Here is a 23,909-nt window from a genome sequence, read left to right as displayed (position 1 = left end):
CTAGGATAGATGTTGGACTCACCTCTAAACTTCCAGGGATTATGAGTTCTCTGGGTGAACATAATTTGATTTCAATTTCATTGTTTTCTCTTGAAACTGAATACAGACAGGAAAATACTTTCAAATGCAGACATATTAAGGTTTGCCTGCCAAAGAATTTCAGAAATTTACAACATGGTTCACACTGTGCATCAGAATTCATGTGACCACTTTACAAAACTGTGAATTTGGGAGAAAAAAAAAAGCTCTTCATGTGCCCCAAATCAATAATTCAGGACAGTTGAACAATAGGTAGAAAGCATAGTTTTCCGTTGTCAACTGGTCAATCCTCATATCTAATTTGAGTTTGAATATCTGTACTTCCTTGAAACTAGCAACAACAATTTTGTTCCCATGATGTTTCACATTCAGTTGCTCAGATGCCCTATCATATCAGAAAGAAAATGCAATCTTATGGGCCTCTAGGAATCTGAGAAGCTAAGCTTCTCACAAGCTAAGCTTCTCACGCAAGCCACAAGGGAATAAGTTGTGGTTGGGCTTTTCCCATTTCCCTTTGCCTCTGATTGGTCTAGGAATGGGCCTGTGGCCCATATCTGGCAGATGAGACAAAAGGAGAGGTCTGTTGGGAGGCTTCCTGAAATTGTTTTCCTGGAAAAAAAACCACAGAACTTCACAAGAAGAAAGCACTTGACTCAGCCTTTTCATTCTTGTTTTGAATGCAGCCCTGTGAGGACCTGATATTTGAAGCTGCAATAGCCATGGAGCGGCAAAAGATGGCAGAATAGGACAGACAGAGTCTGGGTCCTTGATGACATCGTTGCACTGCCGAGACTGCCTTCTCCAGACTTCTTGTTAGGTGAGAAAATTAAACATCATTATTGCCTAAGGCCCTGGGAGACTGGATTCTGTTATTTGCAGTTGAATGCATCCTAATGCTACAAGCATCCCGTGCTGAAACCAACCTGCAAAATTCACAACACACTCTCCTGATGTATGTAAAAAAGCACTCTGAACATCTTTTAGAGAAGTAGATTGATAACAGCATAGTTTTCTTTTCGTTTGAGATGTCTGCTCTTTGGCATGTGAAATCAGAATTTTCATAGGTAAACCTAACTTACTGGCACATAGTTAGAAATGATTAGTGAATGCTTCCTAACTAGTTAAGAATTACATTTGCTGAAAACACAGGTCTTTCTCTTATTGTTTTGTGTTATTCTGCTTAGTTCATTCATACGTGGGAATCCTTGAAGGTAAGGATTAGAGTAGTTGAAGAGTTATGAACAATGGCTGTGAATTAAGAAATATTCCACTGCTTGTGGAGCAGCAACTTGACCAGCTAGCCTTAGAGCCAGACTGACAACTTTGGCCAATACCGTTTCAATGTGAATTGATAGAAAATAATAATTTTTAAAAGGAATGAGTGTCTTCAGGCTTGCAGATCCATATGGAAACTGATGAAGGCAAGCAGAAGAAATTTGTGGCCCTCAGTTAAACATTCTTCATAGTTCAAAGAAGGGCGCTCACTCACAACTTGTGGTGCCTGAGGAAGTCATCAGAAAGCTCCAGGAGACTGGATCTAGCTTGCAGTCAGCTGTGGAGACTACAAGCCTTGGAAAGAACAGACTTTACACAAGACACCCGAAGGCCACAAGCCTGGGCAAGGGCAATGACCTGGCAGGAAAGCATCAGTTTTCACCTTAAAGGAGTGAGGACAACTGTGACCCTCACAGCCCTCTCTCCATTTGAGGATCAGCACGCTTTTGTCAGCAAGATGAGATGGACAGTAAGACATTTGGAGTGAGGTTTTCTTGATTCTTTTTTGAGGTACGGCAAGGTGCTGCAACAAGGTGTGTCACCCCTGGGCAAGCAAAGTTCTTTGGAAGTCAATTTTATTCACTTTCAGAAAAAGATGTCACATGAATTTGGATTAGAAAATAGGATATGAAGAGGTTTGTTTTTCCGGAAATGCAAGGAAAAGAAATAACCCTTCAATGATAATTTTCTGGATCTTCCTCTTACAGCAAAAGATACATATCTTCTCCCAACAGCACCTTCTCCAGGAGTTAACTCACCCTCCTTATCTCCCTCTAGCTGGGACAAGTTCATTCCCCTTCACCCACACCTCTCATTTTTTCCTGTAAATAAATGTTTATGTAAAAAATGTCTTTTGTTAGTTGGAGACTTCTTTGGTGGACCATGTTTTCCTCAGCAAAAGTGGTTGCAGAAGAGTTGAGGAAGTTGGGGTACCTTAGACTCCTGGCACTTTGGGGTAAGTTACAGACCGCATCCTGTGACCCACCAACCCAGGACTCACCTTCCTGTACTAGCTGCCCCCTTGGATGCCAGGGTCCTGAAAGGAAGAAACCATGTCTTATTCACTCAGCCTTGTGTCTGCAGCATTCAGCACTGTCCCTTGTTACCTCAAATGTAAATTAATATGTGAGACATGACACCTGGTGCCTTTTACAAAACAAAAATTCTTTGTCTTAAAGGCCTCCCGAGTTGCAATTCAGAGTTTTAATGTGTGTCTGCTTTAGTGTGAGGACTAACGTTTAAGTGTGACAATAAGGTGTTAATTTGGCTGAAACAGTTCTTTTCTTCCTTTGGTGTTAACGGGTAAATGAAAAATAATGTGATTCTAACCTCTTCAAGGCCTTTTCTGTTTCAAATACAGGAATGTGTTTCTGCAGATTGGGGCATTTCAGCTAATAGTTCAGCTGGATTAAAAAAGAAAAAAAGCTTGAGTTATCTGAATGTTGCCAATATGATTTAGGCATTTATTAAGTTGGGGATAAACAGCTAAATTTAGATTTACTTATGATTAATTTGTTTGATGTAGTTCCTTGCAGAATAATACATGAACTACAATTTGGAATGTGACAGATACATACTATTTTTTAATAACTTTTAAAATATGATTGCTTCCTGTGCACATTGCAGGAAGAAGATGTAATCCTACCTCTCCTTTATCATAAACCTCATTGGAGGGGAGCTAGATGGAAGCCAAGCTACTTTTGCTGAACCCCAGCTAGTTATGGATTCTGGACCTGTATGTACTGGGGCTGGAAAGGGGTTTGGTTGAAGACAAGAGTAATTGTCCAAACATGTTGCTAGAAAGAAATCTACAAACACTGGTTTGACTTGTGTTTCAAAAGTATGAGCTGCTGGCCTGTACAAGCAACCAAAGTTTTAGGTCCTCAGTCACAGCAATGCCAGGGTTTACATTTTTTCTGGATAAAAACAAATTGGGGTGGGGGGGTGCATTCTTTGTCTAACATGTGGCCAGTGCATGAATTTTGCGGAGGACTCAGCTTGCTCACATTTAAACAAAGCTACGCTAACAGAACCTAAAGGACACACAAGTAATGCACCAGAAAAATGATCCTTATAAGAGTTTCCTGTCCCTCCCATCCTCTGGGAAGGTTTACCTCTCTATTCTTGGTTTGTGTTAAGTCATAATGTTTTGGAAAGCCTACCGCTATCACCCAGAGCTACATGGTAAGACTTAAACCATCTCTCCACTTACTGATAGAACTTGAGAAGAGTTCATTGGTGCCAGGTGGTGATCTTTCCTTCATTCCCTTTCCAGCCTCTTGACTAAAAGTCCTAGGATAGGCTGTGGAGCCACCAAGGGTGGTGGTCACGTCTAGATGATTCCCATTGGTAATACTAGGAAGATGCAGCAGTTGAAGCCTGAAGGAGAAAACCCAGCCCTCCCCTTAGAATAACACACAGGGACCCCCCCCACCCCACCAAAAACACACACAACCCCGACACACACACCTGAAAACAAAACCCTAATAACAACAGAGAAAAAAGTAGCTGTGTGGTGGTGTAAAAAGTTCCTTTTTGCATTTGTCACTCCCTTTGCCTGGAAAACACATAAAAAACTTCTTTTTACAGGTGTCAAAATTGTACATCATAACCAGCCCTCACTACCTGGATCCCTCTTTGTTCCTCTCTTTCTAATTTTCTTCCCTAGTCCCATTTCTTTTCTTCCAGTAGTCTTTTTTTCTGGAGGCAGTTCCACTGTGGATCCCTTTGCTCTTTTTCTCCCTTCCTTTCTTCCTTTCTTTCTCCCTCTACTACCACCATCTCTCTCTCTCATTCATTTCCTACTATGTCTCAGGTATTGTTCTAGGTTCTAGGGATAGAGCAGTGAATGAAGCCTAGAAGACCCCTGATATTCTGGAACTTATATTCTGGGGAGGTGTAGAATAGAGGAAAAAAACAAAAATAATACATTTCAGGTAATAAGAGCTTTGAAGGGAATCAAACTGCATAACGTGATAGATGACCTGGTGGTTGGGAAGGGAAAAGACTGCTTTAGATGGGACGGAAAGTCTGTTGGGGGAAGAGGAATTAAAACTTAATTGATACCTATATTACAGGAAAGATTCAGCTAAGAGAAAAGCATTCCAGACAGAGAGAATAGCAGTGAAAATTCCTTTTGTAGTAAGAACTGCTGTAACAAGTCTGAGGAAGTTAAAGACAGCAGGTGTGGCTAGAGCTTGGAGAAAAAGGATGGAAGTGGTTAAGAAATGAAGTTTTGCAGGGGCAGGTCACATCTGGCCTGGGAGGTAATGTAGAGGTTTGTATTTTATTCTAAATGCAATAGGAAGCCAGGTCCTAGCAAAGGGATGAATTATTTATCCAGAACACTGACGATCCATTGTTTCATTCCTTTGTATTCTCCATAGGCTGGTCCTATAAAGATTTCATGACAGTGGGGCAGACATAAAGGATTTATTACATACGGGAGTTTGGGACACACAAAAGGTGACAAATGTGAGACTCTCTGCTTCACTCTACATCTTTGTCTACTTCCCCCATCTCTCTGAGCTATCCATTCCTACATACTTATGCCATCTGGTCCTTGTTTCTTTTTGATAAATTCATCATTTGCCTTTATATTTTCATCTGTTTTTACCCCCAAATTATTAACATAGATGCTTTTTTTTTTTTTAAATCACTCATCCATGTTTCTGCGTAGGTTGTTAGGGAAAAGATCAAGAAAATTTGTTAAATTTTAACCCCCAGATCCCCATTCATTGCAGAGTGATGACTCACAACAATGTTGTAATCCAAGCACTGTAATGACCTGGAAGCCACAGCACATCTCCACTGCAGTTATATTAAGTACTTTAAAATTACATTTCCAATCATCTTTGATGTAGTTCCAGGGTTTTTTTCCAAACAAAATCCAACCTAAAAAAAACAGTGCCAGTTAATGAGCATTTCTCAGCAAACTCATTGTAGCTGGGATAAAAATATCCAAATGGATCATGTGACTTAAAATTACCGAATTTTATATTGTGTTACAGTAATTCACAATGCATCATAGTGTATATAAAAATCCCACAGTAATCAAATCCAAAGAGAATGCCTCTTTACCTAAATTAAGTTACCAATTAAATAAATTCCCCCAAATGAGGACTGTATCCAAGGTAAAATAAATTAATCCTATCATTATATTCATCCTACTTGTATTCTCCAGTTGCACTATAGTATTCTCACCACTTTTTTTGTAAAAAAAAGAAAGCACAATTCAAATGCTTCCGTTTAAGAAATACAAGATTCACTTACGAATTTTTAAGCAAACAGCCCATACTTTTGAATGGCTCACACCCCACAATAGCGTGAGTGTGTGTGTGTGTTCGATACTATTCACCACATCAGAAAAACTCATCTGTAGAAACAAGAGAACGACCAGTTTTCTCAGGATGACTTGGTGAAACGGGTGCATTTATTTGAACTGATAAGTCTATGCAAATACAGTCAGTCACAATAGGGCTTCTTAGGCCTGACAATAATTTAACTTCTGAAAAGTATGCAGGACTGTTAGAGGCCTTTACCCTCCTGGTAAACTATGTCCCTTGATATTGGAAGGGGACTTCAGTTCTCCCCTAGCCCTCTGCTTAGGATTAAATGAGAGACTTCAGCTTTAATTAAATGAGAGACAGCTGTCAGCTGTCCTAATCCAGGACAACACACACAATGTCTCTCTAGGAATGAGAGACAAAAGGAAGGGTGATCTAGAAAGTGGGTAGGGATAAAAGTGGGTAGCATGTTTGCTTCTGCAGAAAATGTCCAAGGATGGCAGATTCTAGTTAAGATCAATGGGGGAAGATGTCTTAGTGTGTGGGTAGAGAAATAAGACAAGGCAAAGATGACTTTAGCCATCGAGAATGAAGGAGTCAGGGGAAGGAATGTCTGCGTGTGGTAGACAACTGAATCAGAAAGAGCAGAAATGGAAACCAGCAATGATTCTGATCTAGGGCTTGGCCAGCTTACATGTTTTGTCATTGGACACAAATTTTCATGAGGAGATCCAATCACTAATGCAACAAACTCAAATGAACTCTAGGTTGAGGGTGGTTCTCTTCTCAAACATGGGGCTGAACCAGTTACTGGGCGAGGAGAGATGAAGGGGTGGAATCTGAGAATCTCAATAAGTAATCTAGTAGCTCTAGTCACTTTGTACATTCCTGGGGGATACATAACAGCTCACTATAATAACACAACACATATTGATACCTGTTTGTTCCCCAAGACCAACACCACAGTGAGGTTTTACCACCTTAGCTTACAGAGACATTATTTAGTCCAGGTTACAATCAGATTTCACAAAAGAGAATTTGACTACATAGATATTTATAAAATGAATGCAGTTAAGAAAAAAGTACAGGGGCTGGAAGTCAGAAAATCTACTACATTCCAGTCCTCTCTGTTGCTGTTCAGCTGTGTGAACCTGAAGAACTCCTTTAATATTTCGGGGCCTGTTTGTTCATCTATAAAGTGTGGTGATGAACCCCTGTTACTCTCTCAGTGTTCTCGAGCAGATCCCAAGATGTTAGCTCACTGTGGAAACTTAAAAGCAAAGGGAAGATGTGGCACTGAAACAAACTGGACAGCTGCTTGCACTCTAATATAATCATCCATCCCCACAAAGGGACAGTTGGCCACTGGTGTGATAAGTATTGTCAAATGAAATTTACTTGTAACTTTTGAGAAGAGTAGTTTTCAGATGCTAGTCTTGGAATAAGCTCAAGAGGAGTCTCAGATCACTGCCAGTTGAATGAACAATTCTTATCTTGAGCTGCATATCCTTCCGAAGTCACAAGGAAAAGTCAGCCTTTATCCTAGCAGTGTTTGGTCTGGAACAACTGCTCCATAGGTGTCAGCCCTATGCCCCATATCATACTTTAAATAACATCATTAATACCTTTATCCAAAATACACTTGAGTTTCATATGCTTATTATAGGAGAGAGAAGAACTAATATTCACCAAGTGCCCTCTGTGAGATAAGCACTTGCTAGTGTTCTACATACATTTTGTCATTTAATCCTCAAGGCAACGTAAAAAAGTAGATATCACTGTCCCCATTTTACAGGTGACAAACCTGAGATGCAGAGTGCTTATGACTTGCCCAAGTTCACACCACTGGGATCTAACAGAGATCTGAAATAAAAATTCAGGTCTTCTGACTTCAGTCCATGCTTTTTCTTCTATAACATCATGCTACATAGAAGAAAAAGAAGTGAAGGTGAATGATTAGCCAGCGAAGTTAGGGAAAAGGATATGCTATTAGTAAAAAGCTCACCCATTCTATATCATTCTGCAATGTCCAACTTTCAAAGAATCAGATTATGATAGAAATCTTCAATATTAAATCACTACTAAACATAAGCAATCTGACTTTGAGGATCCAGAAGGTGATTTCAGATCTTGCTGTGCCTTAAAGTTCTCACAGACAACATTGATTATCAGTACACTACAGATGTGTGGAAAAGAAAACGCCAGGTAACAAAAGCCGGGTCACCTGCCTCCAAGATGCCGGGCCCTGCGCGGCTTTTATTACTCCAGGTCAAGGAAACAAATAGAATCTATCAACGTGGTCCTGCCTCTTGGGACATATATTCTAAACATACATCCATTCTTATTCCCAATGAGAAAGAAATCATTGCAAAAGAATCTCACCTTTCACCAAATTCTACGCTTAAAATCCTAAACTGGTCATATCACTGTGTACAATATTTTTGGCAGTCACAAACTCTGTCGTGAAGCAGAGTGAAAAACAACTGGAGAATATAAGTGGTGTTTAAATGCCCTTCTTTGGGTGGGTCAGACTGCATGAGGCAGTGTGGTTGTGTGGAGGGCGAGAGGTCTGGACCCACGGTGAACAGCTTGCTCCTGCCAGAGAGTTACCAAAGCCAAGGTTCTGGACTTGTATGTTCCTCAGCCATCCCAGTGTCTATATCCCTAGCAACCCTAAAACAATGAAATATCGGCAAGCAACCATGTCCAAATAAAGAGCTCAATAGTTGAATCTCCAAGAAGTGGCCGATTTCAGAAAGGCATTTCTTGGCAGGCTAGAGCAGACTTGGGTGAAAGTTGTACCGAAGGCTGGAGAAGAGCCCGATGTGTTTCACGAGATTGGGCTCCACCACATAGGCCCGCTCCCCCTTGGCCCTCAACAGTGAGTACAGTGCCATGTCCTTGCCGAAGCCCTTGTGGCAGTACACCTGGGACAGGTAGGTGAGGGTCCGCCGGGCCGCCGGGGCAGGGAAGAGCATGGCCGGGGTGCAACACTGTGAAGCAGGGACCACATTGTACAGGGAAGGACTCAGCCGCCGCAGCTCCAGGAAATAGTGCCGGCCCACCAGCTCCACCAGCCCCATGCTATACAGGGAGAAGAAGAGCATGACGGGCCAGCTAAACCCCGGCCGGCTGGCAAACCGCATGTATATCCAGGTTAGTAAGGGCCCCAGCAACATGCCGACACCGACCCACTCCAGGATCCTCATGGGCTCTGGGTTGATGTAGTGCTGGAGCCTCTCGGGGTGATAGAGCTTTAGATAAAGGGCATCTCTGAGGTGCGGCTCGGAGAAACGAGCCCGCAGAAGGTGCTCCAAGACTGGGAAGATCTGCTCTTCTGGAACGGCGTCGTCTTCCACCATCAGGACGTAGTCTGGGTTGTAGGTCTGCAGGGAGGATTCCAGGCAATAGACGTAGTCCTGCTTCTCTTTCTCAAACGAGTTGGTCGAAGGGTCGTCGCCGTAGTCATCTTCAGTGCCCTCATAGCGGTTGGCCACAGGAACGTACTTGGACAGCAGCTTGGCATCGAAATGGCTCACACTCCGCTCCACGTTGCACAGGAAGAGTTGGTGCCCCTCACACTGGGGGCCGCATTGTTGAAGGAGCCGGTGGAACTGGGACACCACCTGCAGGACGTAGTGGAAGCCAGGTTGCCTGTCCACAGTGATGATGGTGATGACCAGCCAGGGGCGGGGAGTGGCCTGCCAGACAATGGGCACTGAGCCATTGGCAGAGGGCAGCTCCTCAAAGTAGTGGAGGGCAGCTTCACCCTCTTTCAAGCTTTGCTGCAGGAACTCTTGGCTCATTTGGTTCAGATGCCAGTGGCGCAGGTAGAAGTAAGAATGCAGAAGCCGGTGACAGGCCAGGGGGGCCAGCAGACCAAAGGTCACCACTGTTAAGATGAAGAGCTGGACAGCAGTGCTGCCCCAGGAGAGCCGTCTCAGCCTCCGGAGGAGCATGGCAGCTGGAGAGCTTGAAGTGCTCATGAGGTCGACTTCTGGTCAGGTCTGGTCCCAAGAACAAACCATCCTGGACCTCAGGCCAAAATCAGTGCAAGGCAAACCTAAAGAGAGAAAAGTAAAGAATGGTACAGGGCTTTAAAAAATCCAGGGATGGAACTCAGCACATGTCAAACCAGAAATTCTAATTCTAGGCTCTGTAGCTACTAGAGACTTAAGTATTTTCTCCAGTATACTCTTCTTTGGTTGTATCTGTTAATGATCTCTGGGATTCTTTGATCATTTCTATGAGTAATGAAACCTTGGTACATCCAATCAAGTCTTCACACCTACAGATGCTTAGTTAAGGTTTACAGTGTCCCAGAACGTCACCAGATAGGCTAGCAAAATCATTATTTCAATTCAGCAGCTACATAGCCACAGGTTCTTAAAACAGACGCAAAAAAGAAAGGCACAAAGGAAAGACGCATTTAAAGTAAGTTCCAAGGTAAGTACATTGTAAGTACTTGTGGACTAACGGTGCATAGTAGTTTCTGAAAACTTTTTTGTACATCCCAAACAAGAAAAGGACTATTTAGGATTCCCTGAAATGTCTTTATCAAGATCTTCCATTCCTATCTCTCTATCCTCATGCAACTATACTTAAAATTACATGTTAATTTAATCCTGATTGTTCTTCCGTTTTATAATTTACAGAATTGCCATGGGAACCAGTGAGAGAAAGGATCTCTCCCCCATATTCAAGAGAACTCTAGAGCCCCAGACTTTGGGAGGGGAGGAAATATCTGAAGGAAGATCTATAAGCAGCGTTTCAGTGAGGTAGGGAGAGGGTAGGCAGAGATGAAGATGAAACAGAAAGTTGCTGCAAGCCTGGTCCAGGAAGGAATGTAGTGTGACATCATCTCTCAGAGTACAAGCCTGAGGTCAGGCACATGCTAGAGTGAATACCAGCTCAGCCACTCGGTGAAAGGTCACTTCACCGCTCCACAGCTTGGATTCCTTACCTCTAAAATGGAGGTAATAATAATACCTCTCACAGGGTTACTGTGAAGATTAAATGTTACAGAGCAAAATCATACAGAATAAAAATGCCATTAAAATATATCCATAGCTGGACTTCCCTGGCAGTCCAGTGGTTAAGACTCTGCGCTTCCACTGCAGGGGGTGCGGGTTCGATCCCTGGTTGGGGAATTAAGATCCCACACACCACACGGCGCAGCCAAAAAAAAAAAGTATATATATATATATATATATATATATATATAAAATCTCCCTATATGTACAAGCTTAGTAATATTTTAGGAGTAAGTAGGTCTAATAATCTGAGGGAAAACAGACTTGCACCCAAAAACAGAACTAAAAGGACAAAGCCAGTATAACTCCACTAAGGTCAATGCCAAACTAAACGGTGTCTATAGAATAAAAGGTAAACCTCTTACCTCAGAAGCATAATAAAGTTTGCACATATTGGGAAGGAAATGGCCTAGCTTGTGAGCTATCTTGAAGAAGGACTGCCCAGGTACCATACGAGGTTGTTGTGGTGCAGTCTAGTGCTCTCTTACATTCTCCCCTTCTTGGACACACAGAAAGACCACATCTCCTAGCCTGCTTTCTTCCAGGTGGGGTCATGTGACTAGGGCTTGCCAGTAAAATGTGAGCAACATGACAGTTATGACTTCTGGAACAACGTGGTTGAGAGCAGATGTGCCTTCTTGACTCTCTTTCTCCATCTGCTGGCTGGACAGCCTTGGTGGATCTAGAGGAGGGAGGAGCCACCACAGGGCAGGCCTGGGTCCTTGAATGACTGCCTGGAACAGAGGTCCCTCCTACAGCTCACCTCCCAGCACCCGCCCAACCTAGAGTGGGCTGTGTTGTGAGTAATACACAAACCGTTGTTTCTAGCCACTAATGATTTTCTGACTTGCTTATTATTACAGCAGTTAGCCTACCTTGCCATTAGAGTTGTGTAGAATACCAAACTTCTCTCTACGGCATGATGACATAGTAACTTAAGGAAGTAGAGAGATAAGTCTCATTTCAGCAACAGCAGCAGATTATATTGTGGGACTCCAGAGGTGAGACAGACTAGCCCAGTACTAGTAAGAGATCTGGATAGTATTAAAGAGGGAAATAAGCAGGGAGAGGGTTGAGTAGTATGAGACCCCAGGTTTGCTGTTATGTGGACTTTCAAAGACCTGCAGACTTGCTGCATCGCCCTGTGATGTTCAAGCCAATGGAGTTAATAAATCATGTGTCTGCACATTCCCATGGCCTCACCAGTTCCACATCACTTCCAGTGGCAGCCAAGGGCTGAAACTGGGTTGAGCTCACACTCTACCTTAGTTGATCTTGGGAATGGAGTCATTTAGGTGGCTTCCTGCTCACACTGTTCTCCCTACCCTTGCTATTATCCAAGAGAGCTGTAACCACTTAAAGAAGGAACAAAATACAGTCAATAAGATAAGGCACACAGCTCAGAAAATGCCAGGCACGTATTAAGTGCTAAGATGACAAAGCGATTATGGTGGAAATGCAGAGTTCAGTGTTTGGTGTAAAACTACCATCCAACTTCCTTCAATACCCTATTCTAGTGAGTTTTTGGTAAAGTGAGAATGTGACACATGCACACACGTAGACAATTATCATTTAAGAATATAAATCTGATCATGTCACTCTCCTGCTTAAAACCCTTCTTTACCTTTCCATTGCTCTTTTAATAAAATCTAAACATCGTATCATGATACAAAAGGCCCTTTATGATCTGGACGCTGCCTTCCCCTGGCATCTTGTTCTACTGCCCTCTTTTCTCCGTATGTTTTAGACTAGCAAAGGGCTAGATAGTAAATATTTTAGACTTTGTGGGCTACACACTGTCTCTGTCACATATTCCTCTTAGACTATTTCTTTTTTTTTAACTCTTTCAAAAAATGTAAAATCTATTTTTTAGTGCTCCAGCCACATCAAAACAGGCTGTAGGAAAACAAACAAACAAACAGGCTGTAGACCAAATCTGGCCTGCAGCCCATAGTTTATCAACCCCTGCTCTAGACTAGCACTGTCCAATAGAAATATAATGCAAGCCACATATGTAATTTAACATTTTCTAGCAGCCACAATAAAAAAGTAAAAAGAAACAGATGAAATGAATTTTAATAATATATTTTACTACAACACATCAAAACTATTACTTCAACGTGAAACCAATATAAAAAATGATTAATAAGGTATTCTGCATTCTTTTTTCCAGACTAAGTCTTTGAAATCCAGCATGTACTTTACATTTACAGCATATGTCAATTCAGACAAACCACACTTTAAGTGCTTAATAGCCACATGCGGCCAGTGAGCGGGGCAGCTCTAGACATGCTGACCTTCTTTTCGAACATCAACTATGCTAAGCTCTTGCTCATCTCCTGGTCTTTGCTCATGCAACTCCCTTACCCTGGAACATTCTTATTCCCACACCTTCCTTGTCTCTTCACATAGATAGCTTTTTCTCATCCTGTAATACAATCTCCTAGAGGGGCCAACCCTGGCCTGTGTTATCTTAGGACCTACTAAACAAGTACTCAAGTATTTTGCATTAGCAAAGTGGGAGTATAAATTGGCACAACCTCTGTAGAATTAATTTAGAAATATCTAACAAAACACACTAATGCTCAGCAATTCCATTTCTAGCATTCTTTCCTAGATATATATTCTCATGTGTGAGAAATGACTTGTAGCATCATTTGTAAGAGCAAAATATTGCCAAGTGCCCATCAGTTGCGAGTGAGTCAAATAAACTATGGTACCTCCAAAGAATGGAATACTAAGTACCCATTAAAAGTAAGCAAACTCACAAAGTAACTGCCTTATAGTTTGAGGCTACTAATTCTATTTTTTTTTAACTAGTTCACACTTTATTTAGATTTCTTTAGTTTTTAGCTAATGTCCTTTTCCTACGCTAGGATCCCATCCAGGTGGTATACATTCTTTATGGTGAAGTGTTAACATATCAAATTATTCATTTGGGAAAACCAGTATATTTTCTGTATTTAATTGTAGAAAATTCATGTTGTTTTTTGAAATATATCTGCCTCCCCCGCAAAAAATCCTCCTAAGGGTCTCAATCTGGTTTACTTTTTTTTTTTTTAATTGCAATGTTAGGTCTACGTGCAAAAATATAAAGTATTGGGTTGGCCAAAAGGTTCGTTCGGTTTTTTCCATAAGATGGGTCTAGTAGCATTTTGTCTTTAACTTCATTCGAAACAATGTTAGATTGTATGTGACAGCTGTCATATATCAGTGTGCATTTAAAAAAAGACTTATCAAAATTGGTGAATTTTTGTGTAGCCATTTTAATACCGAAGGTGGAAGAAAAAAAGCTACATTTTCGGCATATTATGCTTTATTATTTCAAGAAAGGTAAAAGCGCAGCTGAAACGCAAAAAAAGGTTAGTGCAGTTTATGGAGAATGTACTGTGACTGACGGAACGTGTCAAAAGTGGTTTGTGAAGTTCAGTGCTGGAGATTTCTCACTGGACGATGCTCCACGGTCGGGTAGACCAGTTGAAGTTGATAGTGATCAAATCAAGACATTCATTGAGAACAATCAACATTATACCACGCAGGTGATAGCCGACATACTCAAAATATCCTAATCAAGAGTTGAAAACCATTTGCACCAGCTTGGTTATGTTAATCGCTTTGATGTTTGGCTTTCATGTAAGTTAAGTGAAAATAACCTTCTTGACCGTATTTCCGCATGTGATTCTCTACTGAAATGTAAGGGAAACGTTCCGTTTTTAAAACAAATTGTGATGGGCGATGAAAAGTGGATGCTGTACAATAATGTGGAACAGATCGTGGGGCAGATGAAATGAACCACCACCAACCACACCAAAGGCCAGTCTTCATCCAAAGAAGGTGATGTTGGGTATATGGTGGGATTGGAAGGGAGTTCTCTATTATGAGCTCCTTCCGGAAAACCAAACGATTAATTCCAACAAGTACTGCTCCCAGTTAGACCAACTGAAAGCAGCACTCGACAAAAAGTGTCCAGAATTAGTCAACAGACAACACATAATCTTCCATCAGGATAATGCAAGACTGCATGTTTCTTTGAAGGCTAGACAAAAACAGTTACAGCTTGGCTGGGAAGTTCTGTTTCATCCACCGTATTCATCAGACATTGCACCTTCGGATTTCCATTTATTTAGGTCTCTACAAAATTCTCTTAAGAGAAAAAATTTCAATTCCCTGGAAGACTGTAAAAGGTACCTAGAACAGTTCTTTGCTCAAAAAGATAAAAGGTTTTGGGAAGATGGAATTATGAAGTTGCCTGACAAATGGTAGAAGGTAGTGGAACAAAAGAGTGAACACGTTGTTCAATAACGTTCTTGGTGAAAACAAAAAATGTGTCTTTTATTTTTACTTAAAAACTGAAGGCACTTTTTGGTCAACCCAATACATAGTGATTGTAGGTTAACAGTTGCATGGTTAAAATGTATTTTGCCTATATGTTTTTACTGAATGTTTATTTCCTATTCCAAGGCAAGTATGAATATGCGGCAAGATCGCACACACACACACACACACACACACACATGCGAAGAGTAAGCAAACTCAGGGAGAGACCAAGATGGTGACATTGAAGCCTCCTTATCTTCCTTCCTCCCATGGACACATCGAATGTACATGAGGAGAAATTCCTTCTGAGAGAAATCCAGAAACTAGCTGAGTGACATCAGGCAAATGAGAAAATACCCATGTCAAAACAGTCAGGAAAGGCTAAGACATGCTCTTTCCATAAACCCCACCCCTGGCACAGTGCCAGACAATTGGGACCAACCTCCCAACAACCAGCTGCTCCCTGAGGAGTGAAGGGTATACCCAGAGCCCCAACTTTTAAGACTCCCACCTGAGGGACAGGCCCCCAAACACGTAACTCTGAAAACCAATGCGGCAATACATCCATAAGACCAACAGGACTAGCAAGGAAGCTGCTCTTATTGGGTACGTGAGCACTCTCCATTGCTGAAGCCCCAGGGCTCAGTGCTGAGGGAAAAGGCAAAACCCGCCCACCCCGGTAGGGTTTTTTTTTTTTTTAATTTATTTTTACATCTTTATTGGGGTATAATTGCTTTACAATGGTGTGTTAGTTTCTGCTTTATAACACAGTGAATCAGTTATACATATACATATGTTCCCACATCTCTTCCCTCTTGCGTCTCCCTCCCTCCCACCCTCCCTATCCACCCCTCCAGGCGGTCACATGGCACCGAGCTGATCTCCCTGTGCTATGCAGCTGCTTCCCACTAGCTATCTGTTTGACTGAATACTTTACAAGCCACTCCCTGAGGGCCTGGCTTAGTTGCAAACAGCCAGGACATCAGAAAAGAGATTGTTACAAATTTAAGCATTTTCAGCACCTCTGCCCTCTAACCAGTCTTTCCAATGTCCTCTGAATTCTCAACAATGGGGCTGGGGGCGGGGACTACAGGGTCTCTTCCCAATCTTCCCACTTAATAGAATTGGAGAAACATTTCTCCAGATTGGGGATGAATCTCTTCCAGTCCTAATTGACAATGGAACCACAATCTTGGTGCTCACTCTCAACATTTCTCAGTTAGCCGCCTCACCTCCTATAAAGTCCTTTTGTTAACTGCTTCTCACGTAACTCTTTTACACTGTAATAACCTTAACCCTGCTACTCTTCTCCCCCCACATCAATGATGAAGTCCCTCACGACCGCTTACCACTGACAAATCACCTCCTGACCCCTGATGATGATCTGCAGGAAAATCCTTTTTGTAACACTGACGTCTTGTGGTTCACTGATGGTTCTTATTTAAAAAGTGACAATGGCAAATATTGTGCTGTGTATGCTACTGCAACTCCTTTTGATGTTGTTGAGGCAGCATCTTCACCTATGGCTACTTCAGTCCAACAAACTGAATTATATGCTCTTAAAAGGGCTTGTACTTCTAGCCAAGAACAAAGCTGCCAAAGATTTATACTGATGGCAGATATACTTTCAGAGTAGTTCATGGTTTTGCAATGTTGTGGAAGAAACGTGGCTTCCTTACTTCAAGCAGAAATAAAATTTAAAATGGCTCCTATGTTTAGAAATTTTGGGGTGCAATACGTTTACCTGGCATGTTAGCTATTAAGATTCTGAGGCGTTCTAAACTTGACTCTCTGGAAGCTAAGGGAAATCACCTTGCTGACATTTCTACAAAAAAAGGCTGCCCTTAAAGAAACCCTCAGCAGCCAAACCCCTATCATGGTCCAAAGGCTCCCCAAATGGTAACTTAGAAAAACTGGCTAGAGAAGCCCAACAACTGGCTTCTGAAAAGGAAAAACAAGTTTAGAAATTCAACAACGGTTGATTTGATAAAAAGAGAAATCTCTGGTTAGGACCAAAGAATAACCCAATCCTACCAGAGACACTGAAATTCCCACTCCTCACTACTGTACATGCATTAAGCCATAGGTCTACTGACAAAATGATAACATTCATGAATCAGTATTGGTGGGGAAACATTAACAAGGCTACAAAAAGTGCCTGCACCTCACTGTACCACTTGTTGAAGTACAAGTGGGAAGTACTAGGAAGTCTGTTTGTAATGCTCCTGGACAGTTTAAACTGTCTAACAGATGATTAGATGTCTAGCAAATGGATTTCATACAACTTCCTCTATTTTGTGGATATAAATATGTTTGAGACATGGTCTGTATATTTTCATACTGAACTGAAGCCTTCCCTTGCAGACGGGCTGCTGCCTCTTCTCTGGCTAATGTCTTTTGGGAAAAGATTATCCCTACTTAGGGAACTCCTCTTGAACGTCATAATGATTGAGGAAGCTATTTTACTGGTCAGGTACTTTGACAATTCTGCACTGTTTGGCCAGTTTTACACTTTCACTGTGCTTACCACCCTCAATCCTCTGGTTTAGTCAAATGCACTAATGTCATTAAGATTCAGTTGGAGGGACTTCCCTGGTGGTCCAGTGGGTAAGAGCCACTTCTTTTATAACTCAAAAACTCTTACACTTTGAGACAGTCCCAGGACACCCAATGAACTTGGCTCCTGCTTCCTTTGACTCACAACTGATAAAAGGAGAGCTACTGCAATAGTGTAGAGGCCTATTGCTCGTATTAAAAATATCCATGTGCGGTAAAGCAATCTTTTCACAGTGCACTCTAGGGAGATGAAAACCTTAAGCATCATGTCTTGCAACCTGGAGATTTTGTCTATTGAAAAAGTCACCTCCAGAAAGACTCTCTCTTCAACCTCACTGGAAATGTCCCTATCAGGTAAACCGACCCTTGTGCTGCCAAACTCCAAGGAATAGACTCTTGGATACATGTGACACACCTAAAGAGAGCATAAAACCCTGAATGGACCTGCACATCATCTGGTGACCTGAAAGTAAAGATTTCCCAGAACTGAAGCATCTGATGAGACAGCTTTCTCAAGATATCCAGACCAGGCCTGTTGGAAGTTTGTTACCAAATCACTGAAAATGACAACACTTCAAGTAATCTCTAATGTCTATGATCTTGACAACATATAGACTTTTTATGAAAAGTGCCTGAGAGTTCTCCCTCCTACCCCTCCTTGTTACTTACATGTGACCTCAATAGATTCCTAATCTATTCCCTCCGATATGAGACACTGTACCCAGGAAAGGTATTTCCTGACATTGAGGGACAAAAAGCCTCTGAAAGTAGAAAACCTGACACTTGATCAGCAGTGCTTTCAGAGAAAGATCTTCATCAAAAGGAGGAAATGTAAAAAATTATTAAACAGAAAATTCAATTAAATAGAGTGTGGAGACCAGAAAGGGGAGCTCTCTTGTCCTGTGATGACAGCAGAGCCCAAGAAGAAGAAAAAGATTCTTCTTTCCTGGCAAGGACTCAGGCAACAAAAAGCCATGGCTGTTTATTTACTATTGCCCTCCAACTTTCTTTTCCCCTCCATAAAAGCACTCGCCTTCCCTTGCTGTGCAGGGACTTGCACATGACTCACCACGGTTGCAGACCCTGAATTGCACTTCTCTGCTATCCCAAATAAACCCATCTTTGCTGGAGAAATAATTGCCAGTCTATTTGTTTTAGGTAAACACTCCCAACCAGAAATAATGTCTCTTTTTCCTCAAGTGCTAAGGCCCTTTACATGAACTTTCATCCAAGGACATTCATTTGTCACTTTCTACTTTAGACTGTATCTATTTATAGTTACCACTTATTAAGCTCCTACTACATAACCAAGTTCTGTACTGGACTCTTAGGTATATTTCTTGTGACCAAAAGAGCAACTCTCAAATAGTAATGGAACTAATCTCATTTCAATGAAAAAAAAAAAAAGCTACCATGTTGAAAGCAGGAAATTCAAACACAGGAAAAATTTCAAAGCCTATGCTATTTTCATGATACCTGCTGCCTTACATGGCTTTTTTCATGGCCCTTGATTTACAACCCAATTGGCCTTATAAATCCCTCATTAGTGGATTCAGTCTAATTTACCTTTGATACCCCTCACAGACCCAGCACAGTATTCTATACATAGAAAAGGTTTCATGTTTGTTAAGCAAATAAATGACCTCTATGGGTCTCAATTCCTCAGCTATAAAATTGGGAGTATCAAAGACTCCCAATTTAATGTGCAGAGATCAACTTACTTGGAAGTGCTTGCTGAGCACTTCTTATGTGCTGGGCACTGTTCTAAGCATCTCATTCATCCTTATAAGAAGCCTATGAGAAGTACTATTATTAAGTCCATTTTATACCTGAAAAAAATTAAGGCACAATTAACTTGTACCCTAGGTTAACAAAGCTTTAAATGGGTAGCAAAACTTGAAATCCAGGCAGACTGTTTCCAGAACTCATGTTCTCAACCAATACGCAATATTGTCTCTGCATGGATTGGGAACCCAAGAAAATCAGCTGAAAAACCATTAGAAATGGTAACAGACTTTCAGAATGTGTTCAGTAACAGAATTAATATGCAAAAATAATATATAATGTTATACACACACTACATATATACACTGATTGCCTTCAGCTAATCAGACAATTACTAAATTAATCAATGGGATAAAATATCTCAGTCAAAATGAAAATATAAAGAAACCAAAAATATCTACAATAAATTTTTTAAATATGCAGAATATACACACCTATAAAATTCTACTGAAGGACATTCTAAAGTGTAATAAATGGATAAAAATAACATTTTCCCAGCTGAGAAGTCTCACTAATGAAAGAAGAGATGGAGGTCTCTTTCTCCAAAATTAATCTCTATATTTAACATAATGTCAATCCAATTTACTTCAAGAGGGAGTGGGCCAGTACAGTAAATGGGCGCTTTCATATAAATTGGTGGAACCTTTGGAGGGAAAGTTGGGAAGGTATCTACAAAAATTTTATATGTGCATCTCCTTTGACACAGAAATTCTACTTCTAGGAATCTACCCTGCAGAAGTGCCAACACATGCTACCAAACATAGACAAGGAATGTTCACAGCAATTTTGTTTGTAAGTAAGAAAGAGAGGCAGAAAGAGGCGGAGAGGAATAGAGGACAGGGCAGGGAGAAGGATAGACAAACTACAGGGAAAGGAAATGGCCAGCAATAGGGAACAGATGTTTAGATAATTACACATGGAGATGATATGGAGACATTAAAAGGAAAATGAAAGGTTTAAATATACTGACATTTAAAAAGTCTTAGCTAAACCTCTGCTGTGGACTGAATGTTTGTGTTCCCCCCAAATTCATATATCAAAATCCGAATCCCCAATGTGATGATATTTGGAGATGGGGTATTTAGGAGATATTTAGGTCATGTTTGTGGAACTCTTTTGCTGGGATTAGTGCCCCTATAAGAGACAGAAGAGAGCTTGCTTCCTCTCTCTCCTCTGCCAGTGAGAACATATCAAGAAGGTGGCCATCCATAAACCAGGAAGAGGGCCCCTTATCAGAACCCAACTGTGCTGGTACCCTGATCGCAGCCTTCCAGACTCCAGAACTGTGAGAAATAAATGTTTCTGCTGATTAAGGCACCCAGTTTATGGTAATTCGTTATATCGAACCAGGCAGTTTGAAAAAGTCTCTAAGGGAAAAATGCAAACTATGTCAACACAAATTGTAGAAAAGTGTACATAGTATGATCATTTTATTTTTAACATGGAGTATAATTTAGTGAAGGAGAGATGAAGGTATGCAGGATGGAGGTTTCCTGTTTTGCCCTCTACACTTCTCAAAGAGCATATATTACTTTTATGATCATTGTTAAAAGTTTAATTCAACAAATACTGAGTCTTGTACCAGGCACTGGAATAGTGAACGTGACACACACAGGGGTTCTACTCTCAGGACCTTAATTATCAAAAATCCTATAGAAATCCAAACATGATTTGTTTCTTTTGGTGGAACAGGAGGAGGCTGGTTAATTTGACCAAAGTATTCTAAAGATAACCTGGAATTAGTACTAATAAAAACTGCTGGGAAATGCTCGCTTTGCTGGGACATATACTAAAACTGGAATGATATATTGAAGATTAGCATGGCCCCTGTGCAAGGATGACATTAAGTTTATGTAGTGCTCCATAATTTTTTATTGTGATGGTCGTTATATTTGACAAAATTCATCAAAATATACATTTAAATGGTGCATTTTACTGCATGGAAACTATACCTTAATAAAACTGATTTTTTAAAAAGCCAGGAAGGTGATACTGGGTAATATGATATTAAACTTGTTATAAAACTTCAGTAATTAAAATAACATGGCACTGGCACCAAAATATACTGATAGACACATGCAAAAATCTACAAACAGATATAAATATATAATAATTTAATATACCATAATTGTAGCAGTCTAAATCAGGGGTAAAAAATGAACTTAATAGCTTTGTAGCAACTGGCTAACCATTTAGGAAAAGTAATTAGCTCTCCACTTTACAACTTAAACTAGAATAAATTACACATTAAAAATTTTAAACCAAAGCTTAAAAGTACATGAAGAAAATACAGGAGAATATACAAACTTGGGTTAGTAAAGGCCTTTCTCAGCAAAATACTCTAGCAGAAACCATAAAGAAAAAAGAAGAATAGAGCTGAACGGCCAAAGATGAAAAACTGACAAAAACATTAAGTAAATTGGTAAAGACTGTGCAACATAGATAACAAAATTACTAACTTAATGTGTAATATATAAAGAGCGCTTAAAAATCAGGAACAGAAAGACACTCCAACTGATAAAGGGGCAAAAGTATTAATAGTCAATTCACACACACAAATGCAAAAGGCCAATACATAGAGGAAAAAGATTTGCTTCCCCCTGGGTAATCAGACGTACAAACTGAAACAATATGTTTTGCCCACGTTACTGGATTAAATGTGTATGCAGAGAAAATTTTAATATATCTAGGAAATCTCAACAATCTAGGAGATGAAGTTTTAAGTTATCTTTAGTTTCTCCTTTACATTTTTCTGTTTCCTGAATGTTTTGTAATAAGCTTATCCTTTTAAAAAATTCTAATTTTAATAATGTTAGACAAACATGGTTTTCTCTTCTCACCTCCTAAAATACCTGGTGCAGTGCACTCTAGAAATGCATCCCTAAAAGCCAATCCGCCTTACGAGGTTTAGTTCTCTAGGGGAAACGCACACACACACACACACACACACACACACACACACACACACACACACACACACACACACACACACACACGCAGGTTTTGCTAATGATTGGCATAGTGAGATTATCATTGGATCCGCCCTTGTGTCCCCTCACCTAGGGTAGAAAAAGGGACAAGCAGGGGATGCCGGGGTTACACCCACTCTCCAATACTGCGAGCGCAGTGCGGCACTGGCAACGCCCGCACCCAGAGGCCAGAAGAGGGCGAGCCGAGCCGGGGTGGTCCTAACTATCCCTCATGGAACGAGAATGTCAGCGGAGGACCAGAGTGGATCTAGTGTCTGCCACTGACCTTGGGGTGTCCCCACCGCGCTCGGGTCTGTTTCCCCACCCGTAGGAAGAAACTAACAGTCTCAATCGCCGGGTTGACTCCCTCGGTCCGGTCTTTCCGGGAGCTGGGAAGGACGCCTTCTCTGCCCGGTTGCCCTTCCTCGGTCTAGGGGCTGCGAGGTCGCCCGCAGAAACCCAACGCCGCAGCAGCGCGCGTGTCGGTGCGCGGGGCTGGCCCGAGGGGCCGACGCGCGGCAGAGGCAGCCACGAGCGGGCGGCCATTAGGCGATCCTCCCTTAGGCTGCTCGGCCGGACCACGCTGGGCAGGAGCTGGGTCTTACCTGGACTCGCACACGCCCGGCTCCAGCCTTTCTGTCGGCCTCGCGGCGCCACGGAAGCGGACAAGGGGTAGGGAGGCAAGCTCGCTGCAACACTGTCATCCCTGCGCAGATCCCGGCCCTGGCCGCGCGGGGGACGCCCTTTTGGGGTCCCCGCAGTCCTCCGGCAGGAAGCAGCCACCGCCACGAGCGGGGCCGCAGCGAAGCCCGCCCGCCCAGAGAACACCGCCGGGGTCGCAGGCCCTCCCAGGCTGCGCCAGACCCTGCAATTGCTCTCCGCGTGCCAGCTGCAGCAACCCTAATTCTTTTTCCCTCGCTCTGGAGACGTCTCCGGGGTGGGCGCTCCAGTCATGATGCCAAGGGGGCTGAGCAGATCGTGCGCAGCGGAAACCTACCCGGTGGGGGCGGTCAGCTCCGTCCCCTGCGCACGCTGAAGGCCGCTGCTGGTGTCGCCTCGTCTATCTGGCCCATGCCCATAGAGGAGCCATCGCCGGACCCTGAGGCCTCGGAAGAGCGGGCGCAGCCGGGTGCGCGCGGAAACCTCACCTCCTGCGGCGCAGCTCCGACGCGGAGTCCCCTCGCTCTGGCAGGCCATGTGACCTGAGAGCTGGGGAGCGACTGCAGCCCCCAGAAGCCAGCTTGGGGAAAAAAGGACGGCAAAAGGCGCCAACTGATGGGCATAAAGGGAAAAGCAGGCTCAGGGCAAAGGAAGTTGAAATGCTGGAAGGATTAGGTATCTGCAGTGTTCACAGCCCCAGCTAGCCATCAAGCGTGTTCTCTTAATCGTGGGAGGAGATTTGGGTTTTTTTTTTAATGTGCATTCTTATTTTTTATTATTATTTATTTAACATCTTTATTGGAGTATAATTGCTTTACAATGTTGTGTTAGTTTCTGCTGTATAACAAAGTGAATCAGCTATACATTTACATATATCCCCATATCTCCTCCCTCGGCGTCTCCCTCCCACCCTCCCTATCCCACCCCTCTAGGTGGTCACAAAGCACCGAGCTGATCTCCCTGTGCTATGCGGCTGCTTCCCACTTGGT

At 42.1% G+C, this 23,909-nt stretch overlaps 1 protein-coding gene across 3 annotated transcripts; it reads right to left on the bottom strand.

The window, feature by feature from the left end:
* Window positions 1–5,125: 5,125 nt before the first annotated feature.
* PGAP4 (post-GPI attachment to proteins GalNAc transferase 4) lies at window positions 5,126–23,429 on the bottom strand. Of its 3 annotated transcripts, none has more exons than XR_014296835.1 (3): window positions 23,258–23,429; window positions 7,983–9,663; window positions 5,126–7,523 (listed from the first exon to the last, which is right to left on the bottom strand). XR_014296835.1 is itself a non-coding variant. In XM_082655826.1 (2 exons), exon 2 carries the CDS (start codon window positions 9,584–9,586, stop codon window positions 8,375–8,377), a length of 1,212 nt encoding a protein of 403 aa, XP_082511952.1. In that variant the 5' UTR covers window positions 9,587–9,663; window positions 23,258–23,429; the 3' UTR covers window positions 5,126–8,374. The 3 variants fall into 3 exon arrangements, 1 of the variants encoding a protein (XP_082511952.1); XR_014296836.1 differs by having other exon boundaries at window positions 5,153–5,208; window positions 7,405–9,663; XM_082655826.1 differs by having other exon boundaries at window positions 5,126–9,663.
* Window positions 23,430–23,909: the final 480 nt, after the last annotated feature.

This window comes from Grampus griseus (genome assembly GCF_964374135.1).
Source record: "Grampus griseus genome assembly, chromosome: 6".
In the NCBI taxonomy this organism is placed as follows: domain Eukaryota; kingdom Metazoa; phylum Chordata; class Mammalia; order Artiodactyla; family Delphinidae; genus Grampus; species Grampus griseus.
This window is presented reverse-complemented; position numbering and strand designations above follow the sequence as displayed.

Excerpts from the sequence above, each read along its gene's own strand:
- PGAP4 (XM_082655826.1), bottom strand. The coding sequence starts at position 9,586 with ATGAGCACTTCAAGCTCTCCAGCTGCCATGCTCCTCCGGAGGCTGAGA.